The 24,969-nt window shown below is 48.0% G+C and overlaps 10 protein-coding genes across 10 annotated transcripts; 6 read left to right on the forward strand and 4 right to left on the reverse strand.

Moving 5' to 3' along the window:
* Nucleotides 1–47: 47 nt before the first annotated feature.
* On the forward strand, nucleotides 48–1,112 carry N7469_004390 (uncharacterized protein; the record flags this gene model as incomplete). The annotated part of the gene is made up of 1 exon (XM_056643310.1): nucleotides 48–1,112. One exon carries the CDS (start codon nucleotides 48–50, stop codon nucleotides 1,110–1,112), a length of 1,065 nt encoding a protein of 354 aa, XP_056502722.1.
* A 675-nt stretch (nucleotides 1,113–1,787) lies between these two features.
* N7469_004391 (uncharacterized protein) lies at nucleotides 1,788–4,286 on the forward strand (the record flags this gene model as incomplete). The annotated part of the gene is made up of 1 exon (XM_056643311.1): nucleotides 1,788–4,286. The coding sequence occupies one exon, from the start codon at nucleotides 1,788–1,790 to the stop codon at nucleotides 4,284–4,286; it is 2,499 nt and encodes an 832-aa protein (XP_056502723.1).
* An 849-nt stretch (nucleotides 4,287–5,135) lies between these two features.
* On the forward strand, nucleotides 5,136–6,504 carry N7469_004392 (tryptophan--tRNA ligase WRS1; the record flags this gene model as incomplete). Its single annotated transcript, XM_056643312.1, has 2 exons — nucleotides 5,136–5,527; nucleotides 5,595–6,504. The coding sequence occupies 2 exons, from the start codon at nucleotides 5,136–5,138 to the stop codon at nucleotides 6,502–6,504; spliced, it is 1,302 nt and encodes a 433-aa protein (XP_056502724.1).
* Nucleotides 6,505–6,702: 198 nt separating this feature from the next.
* Nucleotides 6,703–7,536, reverse strand: N7469_004393 (uncharacterized protein; the record flags this gene model as incomplete). Its single annotated transcript, XM_056643313.1, has 1 exon — nucleotides 6,703–7,536. One exon carries the CDS (start codon nucleotides 7,534–7,536, stop codon nucleotides 6,703–6,705), a length of 834 nt encoding a protein of 277 aa, XP_056502725.1.
* Nucleotides 7,537–8,041: 505 nt separating this feature from the next.
* Nucleotides 8,042–10,142, forward strand: tom70 (putative mitochondrial outer membrane translocase receptor (TOM70); the record flags this gene model as incomplete). The annotated part of the gene is made up of 4 exons (XM_056643314.1): nucleotides 8,042–8,354; nucleotides 8,425–8,507; nucleotides 8,576–9,821; nucleotides 9,892–10,142. The coding sequence occupies 4 exons, from the start codon at nucleotides 8,042–8,044 to the stop codon at nucleotides 10,140–10,142; spliced, it is 1,893 nt and encodes a 630-aa protein (XP_056502726.1).
* A 1,226-nt stretch (nucleotides 10,143–11,368) lies between these two features.
* On the forward strand, nucleotides 11,369–13,412 carry N7469_004395 (FHA domain protein; the record flags this gene model as incomplete). The annotated part of the gene is made up of 6 exons (XM_056643315.1): nucleotides 11,369–11,423; nucleotides 11,505–11,713; nucleotides 11,774–11,906; nucleotides 11,971–12,019; nucleotides 12,086–12,256; nucleotides 12,314–13,412. The coding sequence occupies 6 exons, from the start codon at nucleotides 11,369–11,371 to the stop codon at nucleotides 13,410–13,412; spliced, it is 1,716 nt and encodes a 571-aa protein (XP_056502727.1).
* A 4,968-nt stretch (nucleotides 13,413–18,380) lies between these two features.
* N7469_004396 (putative MFS transporter) lies at nucleotides 18,381–20,132 on the reverse strand (the record flags this gene model as incomplete). Its single annotated transcript, XM_056643316.1, has 6 exons — nucleotides 18,381–18,966; nucleotides 19,027–19,495; nucleotides 19,560–19,601; nucleotides 19,666–19,918; nucleotides 19,979–20,053; nucleotides 20,112–20,132. 6 exons carry the CDS (start codon nucleotides 20,130–20,132, stop codon nucleotides 18,381–18,383), a joined length of 1,446 nt encoding a protein of 481 aa, XP_056502728.1.
* Nucleotides 20,133–21,155: 1,023 nt separating this feature from the next.
* N7469_004397 (putative monooxygenase) lies at nucleotides 21,156–22,816 on the forward strand (the record flags this gene model as incomplete). The annotated part of the gene is made up of 7 exons (XM_056643317.1): nucleotides 21,156–21,158; nucleotides 21,221–22,011; nucleotides 22,062–22,117; nucleotides 22,179–22,227; nucleotides 22,284–22,473; nucleotides 22,533–22,636; nucleotides 22,687–22,816. 7 exons carry the CDS (start codon nucleotides 21,156–21,158, stop codon nucleotides 22,814–22,816), a joined length of 1,323 nt encoding a protein of 440 aa, XP_056502729.1.
* Nucleotides 22,817–23,018: 202 nt separating this feature from the next.
* N7469_004398 (uncharacterized protein) lies at nucleotides 23,019–23,994 on the reverse strand (the record flags this gene model as incomplete). The annotated part of the gene is made up of 4 exons (XM_056643318.1): nucleotides 23,019–23,411; nucleotides 23,493–23,558; nucleotides 23,618–23,659; nucleotides 23,728–23,994. 4 exons carry the CDS (start codon nucleotides 23,992–23,994, stop codon nucleotides 23,019–23,021), a joined length of 768 nt encoding a protein of 255 aa, XP_056502730.1.
* Nucleotides 23,995–24,226: 232 nt separating this feature from the next.
* On the reverse strand, nucleotides 24,227–24,940 carry N7469_004399 (glutathione S-transferase family protein; the record flags this gene model as incomplete). Its single annotated transcript, XM_056643319.1, has 1 exon — nucleotides 24,227–24,940. One exon carries the CDS (start codon nucleotides 24,938–24,940, stop codon nucleotides 24,227–24,229), a length of 714 nt encoding a protein of 237 aa, XP_056502731.1.
* Nucleotides 24,941–24,969: the final 29 nt, after the last annotated feature.

A 24,969-nucleotide genomic window follows, 5' to 3' on the forward strand; every position in this document is an offset into this window, starting at 1 on the left:
TACCCATTGAAGGGGCCATCTACAAAAGGTCATTATAAATAGACAGGATGGGTAAAGCCTCCCGCCGAAAAACACCTGCTTCATCACCGGGCTCGTCAGGTGCATCGACCCCGAACTCCGCAAACTCTGGCCCTATTCCTCCGTTCTCGAAAATCCCTACGATTCTGAATCCCTTCGTCGAAAAGTTATCCACGGATGAGGTATACCTTATACATATCGACACAACAGCGACAGATCTGAAATGGCAAACATTTCTCGTACCATCTGTTGTGAACGTTGTGGTGGCTGCAGTGATAGCCTTACGAGTATACTGGGGGTTTAGCACTTACCCAGCTCTTATAGCTATCTTTCTTGGCATGGAGAGCTCTTTAAGCTTTGACACGTCAACGGCTTCTTGGTTTGAAATTGCGCAGGCAATTTTCCGACGAACAGGCACTATCTTCATAGACTACTTCCTCGTGACTCTTTTTCTGTCATGGCCGTTTCATTTCGTCACAGGCCCCGTGCGCTGGCGCCGTGCGGTCGGATTTCGGGACCGTGAAATAATTGTTCGCCGAAGTAGCCGCAGCTGGAGCCGCAAGCTAGAGCGCAACAAGTGGATTCGCCATGATGAAGCGATGCGTGACAAGATCGTCGCTGCCGTCACCCCAGAGAGGATCGGAAAGACCGGTTATCTGTTGGTCGATGATGACTGGAACCTGGATTATCAGGCTATGATTCGTGCCCATGCCCTGGTCGATCTTACCCGCAAAGGCGACGGCGTTCAGCTTGACGAGTTTCGCACGGCCGTCTTGGTTCATACAGATTCAGATGGCTGGCTTGTCTGGCGGGTCGCAGATGAGAACACGCCTGCTGGCCGTGAACGAAATGCGCATCGAGATCAGGTGCTTGCCTTTAAGGACAAACTCACTGCATTGGGCAAAGAAAGTTTGTTTTACCGCTGGGTAGAGCTAGTTCAATGGGAAAGTTCCCAGCCCGGTGGATTTACTCCGGAGAGGCAACAGTCTGCGATGGTCCAGGTCCAACAAATGTTTGAGCAGGAGAATATCAGCTTTAGTGATTTTTGGGACGATTTAGGTGGCATGCAAGGACTTGAAATGCCGCAACAATAACAGTCGTCGTTCTGGCTGAGCTCAGTCATCATGCATACAGTAATAGATACAGGCTTTATGTATAAGTGTCCAGAAATCCAATCAACGTCCACACATTCGGGCAAATTCAAGCACCTATCGGACCATTTTCGTTCGGTCTGACCACTCAGAATCCGGCATATCAATTTAGGTCTGTAATTGAGCAAATGAAGGAATTCCAGGACAGAAATCGGAATGAAGTAAGAAGCAGTCCAGCCACGGGTTATCGTGGCCTAGGATTTGAAGAGGAAGCAAACGCCACTCTGGGAATTTGCTCGTTGGTGAATCCTATACTAGTACATAGCTAGGGCACTCCGCACTAGCCCATCTACTGTTCTACCTGCCATGCAATCTACGAACGAAATCCAATATGCGGATTATATGATGGAATTCAAATGACAGTAAAGTCTAGGATGTAGATAAGCTTCTCCTAAAATAAAGGTTGAAAAAAAGATATCGACAAAAGGGAAATATTTACGTATGAAAGTCCCCGATTGACAAGGTTGCATATCTTTTCGTAACTCCGGAAATAAGCAACGCGCCTTAACCCCTTTGGGAATGCGGACCTCCGTATTTACCCAAAGGACCAAACCTCACGCTTCATCGGCTTCACACTTGTTCTTCCCGCGAGGGAATTTTTTTGTGCTTGTCGACGCGATGTCAACTCCTCCCAAATATGATAGAGTATCTCTCACGCGTCACCATCATCCACAGTCACCCTTTGGTCGCGCCGAAGACGCTAGCCACGAGTTCGAATTCGAGACCAACCTTGCATCCCCTCCGTCTAAGCGGAATGGAACGCGTCCTCGACATAATTACCGCACAGGCACTCTAGCTGGTGCATACCGTGCTGTCTCGCGAACCAGCATGTCGGACGAAGGCGCCCATCTAGGCTCGACTCCCAACCCGCGACATTCATGGAACCATGTCTACAAACTATCACCAACCTCCGACAACTCGAATCCACCCGAAGAGCTCGCCGATGCCTACAAAAGGATTGAAGAGGATGGGACACTGGCAGACTATGTACAGTGGGATGATGGTGAAGCTTCATTAGGGAAACGTTCACCTGGTCGACTCAGTCGCTCATCGTCCAGACAACGAGAACGAGGATATGATAGAGGAGTACACGATGGCAGAGCCTTCTCTGAAGGGGGGTTTCTCGATGAGGCGATCTACAAATCTCCATCGGGACGCACCGCCGACTACTCACGAGATGAACAACGCCTCCGACGAGTTACAGGCAAAGATTCCCCGATTTTCAGCAAGGCGGCAAAGACCAACACTCGCGCAGCTTTAACAGCGGACAATTTGCAGCGACGTGAGGATGAGGTACAACAGCAAAGAGACGACGACCGCCATCACCAAGACCAGCATGCGTTTCCTGAAGATGGCGGTGAAAATGGCCCTTCGTTAAATCTCCCGCGCACCTGGGGCAGTCGTGCTGCACGCCGACAAGAATGGCTACGGAATGTCAGCGGAGGCTCTGGTTCAGAGCCAAAGGAGCAAGCAAATGAGAGAGAGAAAAATAACGTCTCTAATGATGCCCCACCATCAACTGCGGATGCAGATGGGAAACACGCTGCTAGACCTGCTCGTGAACCTCCCCGTGTCGGACGGGCTGGCGCTGCATCTTCTCGAGGGGCCCTCGAGGAACGTGTCGCCAATCTCCGTACGCATACCATACAAGAGCCGAAAGAGCAAACTGGCCTCGGCTTGAGTCAGAATGCAACCCAGTCAAATGGCAATGCCATTCCAAATACGCCAATCGTGGTTTTCAAAAATTCCACATTAAACAAAAACAATACAGCAAAACGGGACTCGCAAGAGCTTCTTCGCAGGCTCTCGAGGACGGAAAGCCCGAAGTTGGATCAGATGCAGACTCCTGAGCCACCGAAGCTCTTTCAAAGACAAATTCACGACAAGACGCCCCGGGTGACCGGCGCGTGGATTGATACGCCGATGACGGAACGAGCTGTTAAAATTCCAGAAGACCTGACCAAGGACATTGTTCCTGCAAAGATAAAGGAGGACAAAGCTTCTGATACAAAACCGGTAGTTCCCGCCGAGATCGAAGTAAGGCAGAATGATACTCGTCCGGTTGAGACAGAGAAGCCCTCTGCCGAATCTATCAGTGTCAAAAAGCCAAGATTGAGGTCACCTCTTGCACGACCTAAGTTACCAAAGAGTGCACTCGAGACAGTCATTGAAGATGCCAATTCTGGTAAAGAAGCTCTCGATCTGGGTGACGACACTATCGAATCTCTCCAGGCGATTATGGATGACCAGACTGAACTGAAAACCGAGGAAGAGGAGGAGGCCGCCTACGAGCAAAAGGTGTTGGACCGACTTGAGCTGGCCCGTCGGAATGGTGAAGGCTCTGATGATTACGAAAGAATAGAGACCAAATTGCAATCATTAACGAAGCACATCACAGAGGTCAAAAAAGGTCTTGATCGCCTACAAGGACACATTACCAATGGTTTCGAGGATTTGGATGCCAAACAAGATGCCGCTAAGACAACCCACTCGACATCGACCTCGACTCCGACTTCTGATCCTATTTTTAAGTCTAGCGGACCCTTCAATACGACATCTAATGCTCACTCCTCTATCAACATTCCCCTGCCTCGATTGTGGAAGCGAAGCCTCACATCTCAGCGTCTCCGACCCACCAAGCTTGGCTGGGCTGCATTTATTTTTCTATCTTGGTACATCACCGAATGCACAATGACGGAGATGTATGCCCACCCCTTAATATCTGACCATTGTACTGGCTATTGCCTCCGGCCAGATGCGCCGGTATTTCCCTTTGTCACCGTGACAATGCTGTGGCGTTGGTCTCGCTTGTCGACTTTATTGGCGCCAATTTTTACAATTGCCATAGCTGTATTCCGACTCGTGACGCAGCTACTGGGGCTATGGGACGGCTATGTGGACGATCCAGCAATTATCACGAACCTCGTCGGCGAGATTCGTATCAATGGAACTCCGGTGGCTGTCCCTTGGCTAATCCCGCCGTCAAAAACTCAGGCCTTCATGCCTCCGTCTGATATACACCCTCCGCCGGCACCGCCTGTGTGGACACCCCGCAATGAAGCACCCGTGCAAGCAGACGATGATCGGGCTTCTATGGATGATGATGAATATCTTTAATCTGGAAGGAAAGGCAAGCAATTTCTGGCGTTCTTTGAACTGGGCTGTTTTAGGAAAGGCGTTGCTAGTGACGGAAATTCATGGCCTAGTCTTTAGGATACCCACAATTTCATCAATCAGACATATACCGAGTATAGCCTCTCTATGTCATATATCAGAACCTAGAATTGCCTCTATGGGTGCGTCCAGGTCTGTTGATCTTCTGCACTGCCGTACATTAGTGTAAGATGCGATTGCCAAGATTGATCATTGAGACACTGACGAGAACTTGGAAGGGTGGGATGGCCTGGTAAATTCCAACGGCAAGAATAGATCACTTTGGAATCATTTCTCGGCCTAACAAGTCCAATTGTCTGTATGTACCTACATATAAGGTATATTGGAATAATGACTTTACATCTGACTTCTTACTATATGACGATGTATATAGGGTCTATCCATAGACTCTATAAATGGATCGACATGCCAGTATGGGTAGCCTATATCGATCAGCTATCATGGAATACACGCAAACGGAGTACGCTCATTATTTTCCGGAATAACTCAAATTAAATGATTCTCTTGGACACAGCATGTACAAGTAAGTAAAACCTTCGAATTTACTTCCTCAAGTTTGCTATTTCTTGATTTACATATTGCAATCAACATTTACTTATATAGAAGCACGTGATGCGCATTACCCCACGCAAATGCGCTGACTCACCGGCCGATCTTTTGCGAGGGGCAGAATTTCTCCGACAGTATAGAATCGAGAAGCCATCACTGAGCAGGGTGAGAAACGTACAAAAGACTCTTGGAAATTATATGCAGCGCTAATAGATGTTGAATAGTACTCGACAATTGCCCACCATGGCGGATCAAGCAGGCCAACCCCCAGCGCTCGACAACTTGAGTCTCGCCGATAAGGCGCCCGCCTCGAAGGCCACTGGACAAGTTGTCACTCCATTCGACGTCTCTGGTGGAGTTGATGAGACCGGAAAACTTCTTCCAGTCGACTATGACAAGCTTGTGCGCGAATTTGGTGCCACTCCCCTCACCCCCGATCTCCTTGAGCGATTTGAGAAGGTTACTGGTCATCGCCCGCACCGATTTATGCGCCGTGGAATTGTATTCAGTCATCGTGAGCTGAGCAAGATTCTTGATCGCCATGAGAAGGGTCAGCCATTCTACCTCTACACTGGACGTGGGCCCAGTAGCGACAGCATGCACGTTGGCCACACTGTGCCATTCGAATTCACAAAGTATGACTCTTATCTCTGTTTCTCGCAAGACCCCAATGACTTTGCTAACGCCTACTTCCCAATCCAGGTGGCTTCAAGATGTTTTTGATGTCCCCCTCGTTATCATGATGACCGACGATGAGAAATATATGCACTCGGCCAAGATCGACGTTGATGATGCTAAACGATACACAAAGGCGAATGCCCGGGACATTATTGCTGTCGGATTTGACATGAAGAAGACATTCATCTTCAGTGATTTCGAGTTTGTAGGAGGCGCGTTTTATGAGAACATTTGCAGAATGGCAAAGCGTATCACCATCAACCAAGTGCGGGGTACATTTGGATTCAACGACAGCAACAACATCGGCGAATTCCACTTCTGCGCTACTCAATCCGCCACTGCTTTTGCTACTAGTTTCCCTCAAATCTTCGGTACTGACAGGAAGAAAGTGTCTTCTATTCCTTGTCTGATCCCGTGTGCCATTGACCAAGATCCCTACTTCCGTCAATGCCGCGAGCATGCCGAGAAGATGAAGTATAAGAAGCCCTCACTCATCCACGCCATTTTCCTTCCCGCTTTGCAAGGACCTGGATCGAAAATGTCGGCCAGTATCGACTCATCGGCCATTTTCATGAATGATACCCCTAACAAGATCAAGAACAAGATCAACAAATTCGCTTTCTCCGGAGGTCGAGAAACCGCTGAGGAACACCGCGAGCTGGGTGGTAACTCCAAGGTTGATGTGCCTTTTCAGTACCTGACTTTCTTCCTTGAGGATGACGAGGAGCTTGAGCGTATTCGCGCTTCTTACGAGAAGGGCGAGATGCTCACTGGTGAAATGAAACAGCGCTGCATTGCTGAGCTGCAGGAGTACGTCAAGGGCTTCCAGGAGCGCCGCGCCAAGGTCACTGATGAAATCGTGGCTGAGTTCATGCGCCCACGCGCTTTGGAGTGGAAGGGAAATCCCAACCCGGTCGTGGCTGAGAAGAAATAGAATTGACAGGGTTGGATTTCACTTTTGGTTGAACCTAAATAGAAGAAAGAAAGAAAGCATTGAAAAAAAGAGCAAAATAGCATACTTCTACGCCGCAGATATAGTTGCGATGAGGACCATACCCAATTGATTAATTCTTCGGTTCATTTCATTCTCTTAATATAGATTAGTTTATATCTTATTCTTTAGTGGCAAGTTTCAGCTTTGCGCCTTCGACTCATGATTCAGTACCACTACGCCAAGCATAAAACCTCGAACCCCGTTACTCAACCAACACTCCTCGCCGTCCACGAGGTCTTCCTTGAAGATGGTCTGCTCCATACAAAATCCCTGGGATAAAGCATATCGTCTGCTTGTACCGGCATTGCCGCCACTACTCAGCGGCGGCGTGATCCAAGCAGGTTCAGCTGAGTTCTGACCAGATGGCATCGAGTTTGGTCTCCGACGTCGAAAGTATGGAGTGGTGATACTCCCTTCCATTACCTCATCCTTTGGATTAATTAAGAGGACCTCTGCGGTTTCAGCTGGTGAATTAATGCCCGCCCTCAATCGCGCAGCCGTATAGTTATCCCGAGCGGTAGTTTTGTGCGTGGTAAACCCCGAAGGTAGAATATGTTGACTATCGATATATACACGCCATACAGGCGGTGTACTGCTAGTATGAGATGGTATCAAAAGATTCAATGGATCGATCATTGCGGTTGGATTGACATCGACTGAGCCCTTGCCATTGACATCCACGACTATTCTCAGCCGCCATGGCTTGCTTCGATCCGGTATTGACTCGTCAAGGAATGATTCGAAACTTTCCAGATCTCTTTGCAGCCAATTTGACGCGTCTTTCCATCCAAAATGGTGTGCGGCAGCTATCAATCGATCTCGGTGGTAGGCCAAAAGGTAGTAGGGAGAGTTTTTCGGATCAGGATAATTATCGGCATTGTAAGCAACGGCTTCCGCTAGGCAAGGATCGTACCGAAGAGAAGATATGATTTGAAATGTCTGCCCAGCATCTGTACCTGAGACCAAAGACATTCTTTGCGCTGGTGGTTGAATGGCTTGTGACGTCGTCAGTCCCAATGGTTTTCCGTGCGTCACTGGTCGATTTGACTACCCGAGGCTGTTGTTGCTGTTGCTGCTGCGAGACTCGGACTCTGATGGAACAAACGACTTAAATTGTAAAATGAGTTGAATAATACTACCCCTTCGTAATTTCTCCCAGCTTCATCAAATCCCATCCATTTGCGGGGGGAACAATTCGGGTTTGCAAATTGTGGAGAACTTCGCGGAGCGTTACCGTCGTGCAGCGCGTGATTGGCCCGTGCCGAGAGATGATCGAACTTGAGACTTTTCCAACCAGCTCCGAGCCCAATTCTCCCTATCTCCTCATACTTCCCGCCGTTGGCGACAAGGACCGGTTTGTTTCGCGTCTACCTATTATTCCATCTGAGCATTGTTATTCAAATCGCTAATTCATCCCGTGGAAGCAGAATCAGGACTCTAATAGTATCGGTAGCCGTGTCCGGATCCTACACACATCATGTCGAGCCCATCGCCGTTACCCACGCCCGCTCAAAATGTGGTGCTGGACACCTCGAAGCTTCCTGCTTCTACTTCGTCATCGGTCTGGGATCGCGTGTCGAAGTGGGTGTCGGAGAATAAGGCTTTGGTCTATACCATTGCCGGTGTTGCCGTGGTTGTCACCAGCGCTGGTGTCGTCTACTATCTTAACGACTCCAGCAAGCCGGCCTCATCCTCTTCATCCGCCCCTAAGAAGAGCAAGAACCAGCGTCGGAAGGAGAAGAAGAAGGCCGAGGATGAAAAGAAGACAAAGACTGCTTCAGTCCAGGATGGTTCGTCCCTCCCCCATCCCCCTTAGGATCGCCTGATATTTCATTGAAGGCGACTAATTTCAAATGACAGAATCCTCCGCGAAGAAGGCCGAGGAGCCCGCCGAGGAGATCCCCGAAGTTGATGAGGCTACCGTTGGTCAGCTGTCTGAGGAGGTATGTTTTCCCCCAAGCCATACGGCCATTTCGCCTATCTCCGCCCATCACTGACAATTCCATCGAAGACCCGAAAGGAATACGCCGCGAAGCTCAAGGCCGCCGGTAACAAGGCCTACGGTGCCAAGGATTACCACAAGGCCATTGATCTCTATGGCCGAGCCATCATCTGCAAGCCCGACCCTGTCTTCTACTCGAACCGTGCCGCTTGTTACAATGTGCTGCTGAACTGGGATAAGGTTGTGGAGGACACAAGCGCCGCACTGGCTATGGACAGTGAATATGTCAAGGCTCTGAACCGACGTGCCATTGCGTACGAGCACCTTGGCAAGTACTCCGAGGCTCTCCTTGATTTCACTGCCAGCTGCATCATCGACGCTTTCTCCAACGATGTCAGCCGTAACTCCCTGGAGCGATTGTTGAAGAAGGTCGCCGAACAGAAGAGCAAGGCCATCCTTGATGCTCGCACCAAGAAGCTTCCTAGCGCCACTTTCGTTTCCAACTACCTGCAGAGCTTCCGTCCTCAACCCCTTCCCGAGGGTTTGGAGGAGTCCGTCGAGCTGAGCGAGGACTCTGGAAAGGCTTTGCTGCGCAAGGGTCTGGTTGCCATGGGCCTGAAGACTGGAGAGGGCTACGAGGAAGCCGCTGCCTCCTTTGAGAAGGCTCTCGAGGCTGGTGAGCTCGGCGATTTTGAGGCTCTCGCCCTCAACATGCGCGCCACCTTTACCTACCTCGGCGGTAATGCCACTCGTGCGCTGGAGGACCTGAACAAGAGTGTCGAGATTCAACCTTCGCTGGTTCAAAGCTATATTAAGCGTGCTAGCTTGCACCTGGAGCTCGGTAACAAGGACGCCGCTGGCGATGACTTCGAGCTTGCCATCACTCATAACAAGGATGATCCCGATATCTACTACCACCGCGCCCAGCTTCACTTCATTCTTGGAGAGTTCGCTGAAGCTGCTAAGGACTACCAGAAGTCGATTGACCTGGACCGCTCCTTCATCTTCTCCCACATCCAGCTCGGTGTGACCCAGTACAAGATGGGCTCCGTGGCTTCTGCCATGGCTACCTTCCGTCGTTCAGTCAAGAACTTCGAGGAGGTTCCCGACGTGTATAACTACTATGGTGAACTTCTGCTGGACCAGCAGAACTACGCCGAGGCCATCGAGAAATTCGACAAGGCTGTTGAGATGGAGAAGCAGAGCAAGCCCATGGGTATTAACGTTCTGCCTTTGATCAACAAAGCTTTGGCCTTGTTCCAATGGAAGCAAGATTTCCAGGAGGCCGAGAACCTGTGCCAGAAGGCCCTGATCAGTAAGTGAAATGATCTTCAACTTCGATGTTGACTATTTTCCGCACATCCATACTAATTTCTGCTGTTAAGTCGACCCCGAATGTGACATTGCTGTTGGCACCATGGCCCAGCTGCTTCTGCAGCAGGGTAAGGTTTCGCAGGCACTCAAATACTTCGAGCGTGCTGCTGAGCTCGCCCGCACCGAAGCGGAGATTATCAATGCCATCTCATATGCTGAGGCGACCCGTACTCAACTGGAGGTGCAGGAGAAGTATCCTCAGCTTGCGGCGCGCCTGAATGCCATGGGTGCTATGGGTGCTGGTGGCCCTCCTGGCATGTAAAAGTGACTACTGCTACCTGATTTCTTTTTTTCTCGCCATAATCAAGGGCGACCATCTTCCCTCTTTGATTGCATCTGTTCCTCGTTCTTCAGATGGGATGGGCCTACGTCTAATGATCCCTTTTCTTCGTTTTTTCCCCCTCTCTGCAGCTCGTGGTTCTCGGCCTCTTGCCTTTTTATTTTTCTCCACTTGTATTTAGTACACCTCCCCCTCCCGGCATATCCCCTTGTGTGTGCGTATGTATGTGTGTTTTTACTTCTTATTCTTTTTCTCTACCTTTCTCCCATTCTTATCCATGCGCCCTCTGCGACCTTTGGGCTATCAGGCTGAGATATCCGCGAGAGACGAGACGGGAGCGTTGGGAGAGGGCCGTCTCTCTGTGTTCGTGTCGGATGACATCTGCATGTGGAAAGTAATCTGTGTACCATAGAGGTGAATGTGTGAATGTGACTGAAGACTGCCAAATTGAATCTCCATTAGACTATTCTGTACAATATGTACTATGTATGCAGTTCATGAATGTACTGGAGATAACCTCATGGGATCTCCACTGCCCCAGTTTGATAAGAGCAAAATGCCCCACTTCTACCTCATATCTCTATGGACTATGAACTACATAACTAGTCAACATATGTATTTACTCAGGTCTAAATAGTTACGACATCACTTTTCCCAGGGTCCTTGTGAGCATAGACTCTATCTAGTTGGCCCAAAGGGAATAATTTCTGATTCTGAGTTCAAGAGTGTCCCTGGGTCAACAAATGACTGTGTTGGAAGCCTTGACCAACTGATTCATCATCTACCCCTCCCACCTCCCCTCCTCTTCCTCTTCCTCCTTCTTTCTCTCTGTCTCTCCTCCACTTCTAACTTTTCTCTTTTTGATAGTGGTCTCCTTTGATATTACCTCTCACATTTCGTCTTCATCGTTTCGTTTTACTACTTACTATCTTGTCTACTTCAACCACCCAGCTTGCACTCTTCAGTCTTGTGACCCTATCGGATATCCCCGGTAAACTTGGGTCGTGTCAGCCTCAGTTGCCTTATCGCTCATACAAAGCTGCCGCTTGAGTGTTTCAGTCAGGATTTACTCAGATCTGCATTTTATGAATGAGGTTGGCTTCCTGCCTGCAAGTTTGCAGCAAATCTTTCCTCGACTAACCACCTTGACTTTCCATATCAGTTTTCTTTGTGATTCTAGTTAGGCACTAGATCACACCCAGTACCGAATGTCCGATTCCCTGATTTACGCCCGACGACCTGCAATCATGGCTGATAAGAGGGGTTAGTCTCCGCTCAACGATCATTTGCAGTTGACCGTGCTTCGTCTACCATCGGCCATTTTGCTGATATTGTCTTTCTAAGTGACGATCGAATTGATTCCTATCGATGATTGGGAAAACTTCCCATCCTTCCGGACTCTGACTCTTACCAGAGCCAACCCTACCATTACCATCGGTCGATCATCGAAGCGCAAAGGCCCAGATCGAATGCCTGCGATCAATAATGGCTGGTTTGAGTCACGCGTTATGTCTCGTGAGCATGCTGAATTGAGCATTTCCCAGGATCAAGAGGTATATTACCATGTATGCTTAGGTATAATGATCGAGAGACGTGGCTGATTCTCTTTCTAGGCTATCTATGTCCGCGATGTTTGCTCAGCCCATGGCACTTGGCTCGATGGCCGCAAGCTCATCACCGAGGAAAAAGCACTTCTCGTCGATGGCAATACATTGCGCTTTGGTGTCGACATAGACCATGGGGATGGTTAGTTTTTAAATACGCAGTATTCTTACTTATTTTCCGCCTGAGACCCTAACATGTTTGATAGAATCATTTCTGGCCATGACTTTCCGCTGCGATATTAAATGGTCTACTGAGTAAGCAACACCCAGTCGAACTCTATGGCCTGCTTTGAGCCGCCTTCTTACTGACTCCCAAAACAGGCCAGTGCTAGAAGCATTAGGCGCCAGCACTCCCAAACTAAAGCCGACTATCATTTCTCACTCGGAGAATCCTTCTCGCCCAACTTCATCCCGCAATACGTTCTGTGTACCGGAAGATGACAGCGACATGGAGGAAGTTCCAGCCGTCAATACCTCATTTGATGACTCAAAGTCAGCAGCATGCGAATCTTCTGTCCGACCTATGCACAAGTTAACTGATATAATTAGCTTGGACGAGGATAAGGATATTTCCACGAAGCCTCACAACAATATTGATCTCCCGGGGCAATTTTCTGTTTGGGACGACTCTCAGCTAGAAGCAGAGCATTCGATGGATCAAGAATCGGAAGGTGAATATGTAGCTTCCGACTATTCCGATGAAGAATCAGAACTTGCTTCCTCGAAATCGACTTCATCTCACACCAGTGACAGTGCAGACGTCACAGGGGAAACGGTGTTCAGTGAGTTGCACGACAAGCCTTCCAGCGTCCCCCCAGAAGGGGACTCCCTAAAGGACGAAAACGATGAAGCTAGCTGTATTGACCCGAGCGTGCTGGCCCAAGAGAGCATTCCAGAAGAAAGATACTCTGGTAGATCTGACAATACAAGCAAGGTGGAAAAGGCGCCACAGCCTACCAGTCTGGCCGAAAATCCTTTCAGCACCCGGCTTCCTCCACCAAGTGACATTTATGACATGGGATACCGTGCCCCTTTCAGCTCGTCAACTGGCCCTCTTGGCGCCGCAGGATCTCTTTACCAACAGCCATGCCAACAGCCATGCTGGGATTCGACATCTTCTTCTTACAACAGGTATCGAGATGGCCCATTTTCTTGGGGCTGCCAATCCTTGCAGCTTCCTGTCGCTCAACCTCCAGCATCATCAGCATCACTTGCTCACTACCCCGTCCCAAAGACGCACATGTCCCAAAATACCGCTTCAGAAACAACAAAGGACACTGTCGAGACAGCACAAGAGAAGGATGTGTCTTTGGCGTCCGTTAACCCAGGCTCGAAGCGCAAGGCCTCTGAGATGGAGTCTGAGGATACTATTCAGGATGTCCAGAAAAACAAGCCAATCTCTTCGAAATCTCAGGAGCCTGAGTTGGAGACGATCTCCCAGCCTCAATTAGTATCTGCTATCTCGTCTGCACTTTCTGAGGCCAAGGAGGATGTCAAGTCTGAGCCCCCTGCGAAGCGAGTCAAACCCTCACCATCGCCCACAAAAGTACTGGCAGGGTACACTGCTACCGCTGTCATTAGCGCTCTGCTTGGTGGACTAGGCACTATTGCTCTTCTGGCAGCTTTACCTGCAGAGTACTTTCAGTAGGCGCAGAAACCAATAGGGTAGTGTTTCGAAGCCCTCTATGGTTAGTGATTGTTTTGAAGTGGCTTCATGCTCTAATTGTTAGCTTGACATGCAATTTGCTAGTGGATTTGAGCTTCAAGGGTGTCACACCATAACCTCGAGATCGATCTACAGGGGAGGTTGGTGTTTTAAGGAAAGGCGTTCGGACGCACTGACTCGGTGGTTTTTTCTTTGATATTCGCCCCAATTCTTTGTTCACTTTCAGCTACTAAGAGTTGAGGTTGCTTTTTCCTATTTTACCAGCGCAACGATTTTCGTGGCTTTTATGCGAGTTTACCTCGTTCTTGCTTATGACCTCTCTCTCCTCTTTTTTTATAACCTTTTAAATACCTCGCAAACCATGATGGGATACAAGAACGAATACGACTTTCTTTGAAGAGTTTCTTGCCATTCTACTTTGGGCTATAAAGCGTAAGCGAGCCGACATCTCCGATAGTTCACGCATGGTCCGTGTCGATTGGAATCCCTGGAGGCCGCACGACCCCCTCGACTGCCAGGTACCGCGAGTTACCAGTCTTGTTCGAAACTTGAAGTCTGTAATAGTAGGTCGTGATGTCATATTAGCGGAAATTGCTCATCCGTGGATATTCTTCGAGCATTCCAAGGTTGGTCATGGATAAGCTAGTAATACTAACAGCTGGGACAGTTGGTCAATCTAATGTACTAAATCTATACCGGGTCTTGATGAACCTGATATATTGGACTAATAGATGTAATTTGAATCTAATATCTTGAATCTTGTATTCTGGGGAGACATGTACATAGACTGTATTCGACGGTATGCACTTCGTACCCATTGATTCTTCGTATTTTACACTCAAGATCAGACACTACCTACACGATAATGAATAATAATCTCTTTGAGATGCGCCGATCCTTACACTATTCAAATCACGCGCTACTCTCTACTAGGGAATTTCCACGTCGACAATCCTCTTGGTTGAAATGTCGACCATAGCATATCAGTCACTGGGACCAGATCAGATCATCTCCTGTTTCTTGATTAAAATGCGGCGCTAGCAAGAATATCATGTCAATCTCATCAACTGAACTACAGCGTATCCAAGGGCACCTGGTGTCGGCTGACTCTAGTGGCGACTCCTTTGTTCTATAACCCCGGTCCATCAATGTACATACATCTGCTTCTTCTCTGTAGTTCCAGGGTCGTGTCACCGTTCATCGTCGGAACCAATGGGGGATCCGGAAGAAGTAAAGGAATGTATGTAGGTTTTTCACGACCATCGGCCATCCCCGCCAGAATGTTGACTCTTTTCGTCATCCTGGAAAAGATAGTCTCAGACACAGCCCTCATCGAGTGACGACTAGTTTCTGGGCGTCAAGGACGCCTCTGCCGCCAGTGTGAGGCCGTACTGCCAGTCTCAGCCTAAATCCAGGAGCCTAGCGCGTGATGGACAGTGGCTGGCTGCATTTCACTCAATATCTATCTCAAACAAGTAGAATACGCCCGGTGAACATGGCTTTTGGAGGAGAGGGTCTTTCACTGCGCAAAACCAAACTGGAAATGGAGCGACATCCTGCAGATACATTCTTTGCTGGCTGACTGCACGCAACATACCAGTTGAGGGTTATTGTACCTCGTCTGGCCTGAGTCCGTTGGGCTTATTGTCCCCGGATCCTAGGGTTATCGGGATAATCTTCAGCTAAGACCTACAACGGTGGACATGGAATCCCTTGTCTTCATCTGAGCAAGGATCACTAATAAATTCCGAGCAACGGCGGAGATTCGTACACTTCTCACGGCCCTGTCCTAGTGTGGTAATGCCAGACCCTCAGACATGCAGTGTTCAACGGATACCTGCTTGAAAGATGACAGGGAAATCTGCCTTGACCCATTACCACGGCGCTTACATGAAATTGTTCTTTGGCTATCCACGTACATTCCTGTAATACAGACCCCTGCTGCGTGCGATTGGCTACGAGACCAAATATTTCGATGTCTTTTTTTTTGATATTCTGGTTCGTTGATCGACTTCACTTTGTTTTCTTTTTTCCTCGTTCTTTTTCTTTTTTTTTTCGTTAATGGCCTTATTTCTCTTTTCTCGATTCCAGATCCACATCGCAATCCTAGCCAGGGGAATCTTTTGGAACACTGGAACAAGCCTCATATGCATTCGAATATCCCACATCACATCGCCATGCCCCACCAAGGTCTCTATCAGCTTATCACAGAAGGCTCTTCTTTTTCCTTTCGAATATCCATGTGGAAATGAAAGGATAATGCAGCGTGTGGGGCTCTCTTAATCAAATGCTGCAGCAAGAGCCCTCAAAGAAACCAGTTCTACTAGTTCTCGAGTGCGGCCGAATCACCGACAAAATCCCGAATATGGGTCATTCTCTGCTTGATACATTCTATCTTCAGCTTTGACAATGCAGACGACCTCATGATGCGCAACATGGGCACATTTTGTTCCCAATTCATGCGTGCCTACTACTATCAGGAGTCTACATATGTGGTCTTGAAGGGGAAGAGCTCTTTACAAAATCGAAGAAGATATTGCCTTTAATAATTGGACATGTCTTCATAAGCTGACGAATGTTGTCTACCACGAAGAGCAGAACTTTACCTGGAATTATTTCCGAAGTAATTCACATACCTCGGGGATTAGGTCAAGCTCACATGGCTAGAAGCAACTATCCGTGGATGGAACCCATTCAGCTTCACATTGCCATAGTAGATTAGACTGGACTTCATTTCACATCTAACCATGCCCCCCTCCCCCACTACTCCGTACTGAAAGTTTGTATACGCCATCTGCAGCTCTTTATCCCAGCCATGCTCTGCCTACGCAACTCAAGGCCGTGGTGGCTTCCATGCAGCTGGAAGTTATTTTCCGCATACGCAACAGTAATTCTAATCTACCCAACGACGGACCTGCATCTGATTTGTAGCAGCAGGATCTTCGCTCGAGAATCCTTGCATTTCCGCTGGTTCCAGGGCTCCATTGTAGCAATACCCATCAATTTGATCCCTTTGACAGAACCAACGAAGAGTGTTTGAGTATAGCTGAATGGATTTGCCCCCATCCTTCGATGCATGCGTTCTTCCCCACCAGCTTGGTTCGTTTCAACAACCCTGATCATGCATCCCTGATTCCTTCGTCTAGTAGAAAGTCGACGAGCCTCCCAGACCTGCTTTGATGCACCCCTCTAGGGGTTATAAATGGGCTAAGCCTAAGATGGTGCATGTGCCGTTCTCCTTTTATGCCAGATCTACTTCTACGAATATTACTGGATCTTCCAGCCTGGGATTGCATGGCCTGCACTGTAGTGGCCGGACCCACGGAATAGGATTAAACAATACATACGTACACCATTACATGGCCAGCAAGAGATGCAGTTGCAACGTCCTGCTGATCACCCAGAATACTGGCCTTCGCCCCTCTTCTCTTCACCTAACCCTGTGTCATCGATCCTTCTTCGTCCTTGTTTCTTTTTCATTGCTTTTTTTTTGGCTTTTGTCCTTCGGGAAATGTAACATTTGATTCACGATGTCGTGTGCCACCAGGTCCTCGAATGTATAAGAGTCGTTCTTCCCGGTCTGCTACTTCCGAGCTCATTATACTTTGGCCTGGGCAGATTTTACCGTTGCCTGATCTTTGAACCAACACGTTGCCGAGTAATCCTTTTCTTTCCGACATCGTCACTTTAACAAGAGACAGGCCGATAAAACGTTACTTTCTTCCAAGTCTTCCCTCGGCTTTTCGAGAATTAAATACCTTCATCATCCTCGACTTCAGGTTGATGAGACAGAGAATAAAGTGGAATATTAATATACCACTATCTAAGTGTCGACTACTTTACTCAAAATATCCTTGCAGCATCTCCTATTCGAGGCCAGTGCATATCACTACTCGCATCGCCCCACCATCTACATATCGCACAAGACGCCATGGCCACCTCGAACTTAAACCTCTCCTCTTTCAACCTTGATCCAGATCACATAACTTGTATCGGTGGGAGGACAGTTCAGACTTGTCGTGGCTGTGCTGGAAATGCCCCGAGGTACGTTCAGTCCCTACAGATAGCTGTTCCAAACTTCCTTCGCAATGAAGAGTATTAGTATCTGCTAGTAGAGGCTTATTATCTATATAGAGGGGCAATCTGCACAAGTTGTAATGGCCGCGGCTTCAACATCTTCACATGTGTCCATTGCAATCCGGCCTCATCAGCTACGGCCGTTCGATCTAGCAGCATCGTCACTTTGGCCACAGCAACCACCACACCAGGCTCATCGGTCCCGTCTTCGCCCGACTCATTAAGTCGTAGACCATCTACATCCTATCCATCACAGTCCGATATCAGATCAAGCAAAACCTGGAGGAGGTATGGAGATGGTAGAGATGGAACAACTTGTGGACGAGTGGAGAATAACACGCCTCGCAATCTGTAGATTGTGGTATCTGCCTTTTTACCGGTAGTAACTATTTACGAGGCCCAGCCATTGAGCTCTTTCATCTCGTCAGATGCTGGCTTTCTGAGTGATTCTTCTTTCGATCTTGATCCCTTTTTGTTTGGCAATGACTCTTGCTTTATATGCCCTTCTTAGTTTGTATATTCTTTTTTCATGTTTTATGATACGCATTCCGGTCTGGTTCAGCAACAAAAGAGTTTAGAAGCAACTGGCTTGCATAGGCTCTTGGTCGTACGTTCATTCATGGGGGGTTTAGGCCATGGCCTTGGGAATCATTGCGAACATGACGATTTCTTTAAGGTATCTGGCACACCGATAAGATATTACTTTGAATGTCCTAATGCCCTAGAGGCCCGAGGATCTATCCTAGTTTACATACAAACTAGCAGGGAGTGCTGGATTGGTATTCAATTTATTTATCGACCTGGATCAATCCCTTCCAATCAGAGGGTACTTCAAGCTTCACGGCCTTGATACAAATATACAACCTCGCGTTTTCAAAGAAACTTCCGAGTTCGCTCTCGAAGCCAAGGGCCAAAGAAGTATAGCGGCAACCCCAAGAAGAGAACAGCCCATTGAATGCCTGCAAACTCATAAAACATCTTTTCCACGCCCTCTTTTGCCATCCAATCGTAGCCACCTTTTGCAAGCCCGAATGCAACTACGTTCTTCGAGGTATTAACCAGAACAAGAGCCTCACCACTTGCTCTAGGGTAAGCGTCCACGACATAGGAGAGCATGACCGACGGGACTAAGGTCAGTCCCGAAGATGCTATAGCTGCACCCACGGCGGGACGGACGTAGTGTTGAAGTCGTGAAACGGAGTATCCAAAGACAATCAGACCCACGGGGTTAATTAAGAAGGGGAGTATCAGTGCCGGTATGCGGTGTTCGGGCTTATGAACGTTATGGTTGCGCTTGCGCAGCCATCGAGAGAGCAGATCTGTCAAGGGGCCTGCAATTGGCCAAGCGACGACAATACCGATGAAGCTGCTGAGAGTGAAAAGACCCAGATCGGCGGAGGAGAATAGATATGGCGGGGGTGAAAAGAGACTGGGCGAGATGGTCGAAATGGCAACGACCCTAGTACAAATCAATATCACGGCGTTAATGCAGTATGACCTCGGGTTGTGGTCCACTTACCCTCCCAAGACAACACCATACATGAGCGATGCGATCAATATACCTGGTACCAGTAATAATGGAAAAGGCAGCACAAACAGGTAGGCGAAATGCCTGAAAACGCCCTTCTCCTTCGCCTTCTTCGTGATATTGAATGAATAAAGCCCTTTTACATAGTCATGATAATCCATCTTGGACGGCTGAGCGACTTGCGATGTGGTGCGAACAGCCTCAATGTGGCCAGAGAGGTCTTTCTCGTTTTCTTCACTCAATTCCGGCTCAATTTCGGGCTCGTATATCGTCTCCGGGAGGAAGAAAATGGTAGTAATGAAGTTGACAGCTGCAATAATGGCGCAGAGTATGAAGAACCATCGCCAACCACGGGCTTGGATGAGATATCCTGCGATGACGGGGCCAATCTGCGACCCACCAGAAAGGAACCCCGCGTAGATAGCCATGGCACTTGAGTAATTTCGCTCAAAGAAGATATCTAGAAGTGAGGAATTAGATGTCGGGACTTCTTGATGGCCATAATGGGAACGATGCATCCCTACCTGCAAGAATACTTGGACCAAGTGATTCACTAGCGCCATAGCCTTTTGTACATGAGTTAGACAAGGACCACATATAGTTCTCACACTATGATAGGCCTGAACTTACCAAAGCTGGCAAACACCCGTGAGGCAAGCAGGCTGTTGTAGTCTTTGGCGACTGCACTCCAAATGATTCCACCCAGGAATATTGCCATAGAGATGAGAGTCACTGGACGCTTTCCGAAACATAATGCAAGAGGCATCCAAACGAGATTGGCAAGTCCCATTGAAAGAACTGAATATGTAATCAGAGAAGACAGTTGGGAGTTGTCCACATGGAGATCCATTGCCAGCGATTCGAACCCTGTTGCGAGCCCAGACTACAGACATGAGCTGATCAGTAACTGAAACCAACAAAATACTTGTCTTTCAAGTCGTACCGAGTACATATTCCCCATGAATACGTATACGTTGACCGTAAGAAGAGCAGCATATCGGACCCGACGTGGGAATAACTAAGAGCGTTCAAGTTAATGACAGCACCCTTTTCAGGGATAAGATCTTAGTACATACCCTGGGATCCACAACCGCCATACTGAAAAGAGTTGAGGGTACCTCTAGAGGCTCCCGATTAATGGAATTGTATGATGGTGACTGGGACGTGGTGGCATAGGGAGAGGGTACATATATGGGAAAGCATCGGCGTAGAGACTCGGGAAATCAACAAGCCACACTGGAATATCCCACAATCTTAGCCTCTGAGCCCCCGCATTTATTCGCCAATATAATATTGGCTGAGTTATTGATTGGAGGCCTGTGCTTTTTGCAAAGGGTCCTTCGGATCCGGCGTGGAGTAGATTTTGTAGACGTTTCGGGACCACATCCCTAAGTGCATAATCATAAGGGACTAACAACCAGAACTTGAACCATCAGATACGATTGGAACGATCAAATTAACCATTCCATAGAAACTGAAATTCATCTTCCAGACGACATAAATCGCTATCAATTGTCTTGAACGGCAGGATTCACTCAACTAGCCTGGTTTCACACTGAGTGTGAAGTTGGGTATCGAAAAAGTACCACCAAGGTTGAATCTATGTTTCTTAAGCCAGCTAAAACAGCCGACTCATCCTCCACACACATCTAGAGACAGAATTCACGTGGATCTGGGCCTCGCCATTGCTAACCAGCGATTGCGGTAATGGATGTGCTTGGGTCAATAGAGTCTGGATACCCCGGATTGATCCACCAAGAGACCCATTTTGCCTCGTGCTTGATATGCACCCCAGAATCGATCCCGTGGGCCACCTACAAGGCCAAAATGTATCCACAGTATAGCAAGACCTGTCATGGGATCGAAATTACTCATCTTGTCATAGTTCGTGCCGAGTAGCTTGGAAAATCCGGAGGCCGGCATATCCGAGAGACTGGGGGTGGAGAAATATGGAGTCTCGGGCTTCCCGGGCAAATTGGACACTCGAGGGGTGTACTGGTAATTAATTGAATACGGAGGTTGTGATCTCTTTTAACCGACCTTGTCTGTCTTCTCCAAAAATTTGAGAGGCATACATCCATACTGGTAGCCATCTTAAGCTCCACCATCACATTTCCAAAATGGTGAGTACCAACATATTTAGTACTCACTTTACAGCGGGAGCTCGCTGATCACTGCGGTTCAGGTTCCAGAAGAGGCTCACCTTCGCGTGATTATAGTCGGAGCTGGTCTTAGTGGTATTGCTACTGCAATTTCAGCAGCGCTGTCAGGTCATTCGGTGGAAGTCATTGAGCAGGCGAAAGAGTTAGCCGAAGTCGGTGCTGGCCTTCAAATCACTCCAAATGCATCTCGTCTCCTTCAATACTGGAAGCTTCCCCCATCCTTATGGGAGCTAGCTGCTGAGCCAACGAAAGTTACCGTGCATAGGTATTCTGGTGGTGTCCTAGCCCATAAAGCAGCATTCGACAAGGATATGAGGGCAAAATACAACGCGCCCTTTGTTGATTTGCATCGTGTTGATCTCCAGCAATCCTTGTTCGCACGAGCAAAAGACTTGGGTGTAACTTTCCATCTTGGCGAAAGAATCGAAAATATCGATTTTGGTCGCACGGTCGTACGTTCTGTGGCTGGGAAAGAATTCAAGGGAGACTTGATTATCGCCGCGGATGGTCTTTGGTCTCAATGTCGAGAAGCCTATGTTGGGAAGAAAGACGAGCCTCTTCCAACTGGAGACCTTGCATACCGGATTGTACTGACAGTCGATCAAATTTCTGATCCAGATTTGAAGGCTTGGGTTCAAAACCCCGAGGTTCATTTCTGGATCGGTCCTGGAGCGCATGCAGTGGGATATTCACTTCGCGATGGCCAGATGTACAATATCGTGCTGCTAGTGCCGGACAATCTACCACCAGGGGTCTCGAGGCAATCTGGTTCGGTGGAGGAAATGAAGGAGCTCTTCGTGGGATGGGATCCAATGTGAGCGATTCATATATCTTGTATTGCTAGGGATTGACTGACATTTCCAGCTTGAACCGCTTCCTCGACTATGTTACAACTGTTGATAAATGGAAATTGATGCACCGTAAGTAAAATTCCTCTTCAAATGGGTTAACTGACAGAAGCTAATCTTCTCATTGTTGAAGACGGCGAGATGGAGAATTGGGTCAATGAGAAATCGAATCTTGTCTTCATGTGAGTGGTCTATTGATTCGATATTACGCAACTTCTCAATTAACTTCTTTGAAAAGCGGCGACTCTTGCCATCCAATGCTTCCATATCTCGCACAGGGTGCCAATTCATCATTGGAGGATGGCGCAGTTCTGGGCCTGCTTCTAGGGCATATGACAGATCGAGAACAGCTACCACGCATTTTACGCCTCTATGAAAGCCTACGAAAGTCGCGGGGTGAGGCCATCGTACGAGAGACATTCAAGCAGGTGCGCATAAGCTTTGATGTATAATTTTCATTGCATAGATGTGGCTAATTGAAACGCAGAGGCAAGATTTCCATATGTCAGATGGTGAAGAACAGCAGAAGCGAGACGAGATCTTCACCTCACAGCTTGGGAAGGAAATCAAAGGCTTTTTCCCTAGTCGCTGGTGAGTCTCACCCTACTCAAGATTTGATATTTTTTGCTAACTTCGAATAGGACATGTCCTGAGGTACAGCCCTGGCTATATGGTTACGATGCTATCAAGGAAGTCGAAAAGGCCGTCGCTGAAAACCCTGACCTATTCTTGAAATCCACGTCCAGCAGATCCTCTTGCCAGATTCTGTAACTACCATTTGCTATCAAATAGACTATCCATTCGCATATTGTGAGATGAGAAATTACATTGTACTTGTGAAATGAGACTCTTGATTATTCGATTAGATGAGAAGAACTTTAAAGATTCATCACGAGAACTTTCGTTGATATTAAAATACTACTAGGTATACAACATTATTGTAATAATATACAGAGTCCACATTAGATGGAATTTAACAAGGGAGAATTCGCATAAGTCCGGCCTTTTTCTGGGACACATAAAGACGACGATTGCCAGGTCGTGTCGCGAAGTAGAGATATCTGCGCATGTTGGCTCCTGAGAGCCGCGTAATTCCAGGCGTATCTTCCTTTATAACAGCAATTTCCTCAAACCATGGCGTAAGTCCTTCAAATGTTGGGGAGACTATTTGCATCTCAACCGTCATAAGTGGCTCAAAGGTTTGGCCAGAAGCAGTCGCTATTGCATGGTATCCTTCCAGAGCATCATTATGGAGGGTCGAATCGAAATTGAGAGCTACTAGATCCGATAAGAAGACCGTGAGAAGGGTGCTTCCGGTGTCGTTAGAGACAAGAAACGGTCGGGTCAAATTGGGGTCACCACCACACTATAGAGGTAGCCTTATCCGTGCATGAAGCTGAGTTTGTCAGTTCACTATTCCAGACTATGGTACATAGATTCGACGTACTTCGTGCATATTAGTTGTCGGTGAGTAGTGAAAGGAGCCTGCAAGAGATTGGGGCATTTGCTGAAGCTAGAAATAGGAACACTCAGTTAGCCTCAGTATAATACAAGACACCATGTGGAACTTACTTCAAAGGATCCATTCTGCTGTGCGAATTGAGTATATATTTGCTAGGAACGTGTCAGATAGAGATCATTGCAATACGTACATCACAGAGTCAAAGGAATTTAGAACATACCTCACGCCATTTGACCGGACCAGGTGTCAGTGACGGGTCCTTCCATGGATCATGGTCGACACGTTTTCCTCCCGCGAGATAAATTGGAGGATCCCCTATTTGGCGGGGACCGATCTCACCACTCTCGTACATCCTGATTAGAGCTTCAATATTTACGCGCTGTATTTGACCAATCTCGGTTTCAAGAGCTTTCTTCAGTTGCTGGATCCTCACTTCCGGCTGCAGAATAAACGGAATGGGGCAAGATGGACTGAACAATTCGGCCATGATGGAGAATTGATGAAAAGGATGAAGTATATAAGCAGTTTGATCAGAGCATAGAGGGGTAATGAGAGGAAGATGAGTGAAGGTGGAGTCGTATCCACTTTGACCCACTGATTGACCGCCTTTCTTACCGCCCTGTGACTTTCCCTTTTTTTCTCTCTTCCAAATAGCTACACGGCAGAATTAACATACTTAATTACTGGTAAATACGTAACATGACACCCACCGTTCTGGGTTACATTCGACTCTTCATTATATCAAAGGCCTCGGCCTTCGCGTCTAGCAAAGGCTTGAAATCGTCTCCTTCGCAGATCTTCATTGCCTTTTGGTAGGCCGGGCGCTCCCCGACGCGCTTCAACCATGCCAGAATATTCTTATGTTTTTCCGTATCGAATTCTACGGGGCAAAACCCACGCATGGTCGTCAGGCTGAAGAATGACATGATATCCGCGGCAGTCAACTCCTTTCCAGCCAGGTACGCGCCCGTTTCGGCAAGTCGAGCATCAATCCTCGAAAGCAATCGCTCCCACTTTTGGAGGGTGATGGCCACGATTGGAGATTTGGGGTCTGATGCTGGACCACGGCTCATCATGACGCGAAAGATTGCGGGTTGAAGACTACCGTTAGCGACGTGAAACCACTCTAGATAATGAGGGTAATCTGCGCCATCCTTCGGTGTCAGAGCGAAACGACCGTTTCCATAAACAGCGATAATGTAGTCAACGATGGCACCCGACTCGGCCAAGATGACTTTGGAATTTGTTGCGGGTGAAGGATCATCTTCCATGACTGGAGCAGTACCGGCGGGATGTAAGTCCTTCAAAGACTGCGGGGCGAAGATCGGATCTCGCTTGTGAAAGACATAATTATAGTCGATGCCGAGCTCCTCGGCCAGCCAGATGATGCGCTCGGATTGAGAATGTCCGAGATGGTGTATGGTAAGAGGCATTGTGATCAGAGGAAGGTATAAACTTAAGG

Source organism: Penicillium citrinum (assembly GCF_028827155.1).
Source record: "Penicillium citrinum strain IBT 23319 chromosome Unknown utg000003l:1.0-4596430.0:1.0-4598250.0, whole genome shotgun sequence".
Classification (NCBI taxonomy): domain Eukaryota; kingdom Fungi; phylum Ascomycota; class Eurotiomycetes; order Eurotiales; family Aspergillaceae; genus Penicillium; species Penicillium citrinum.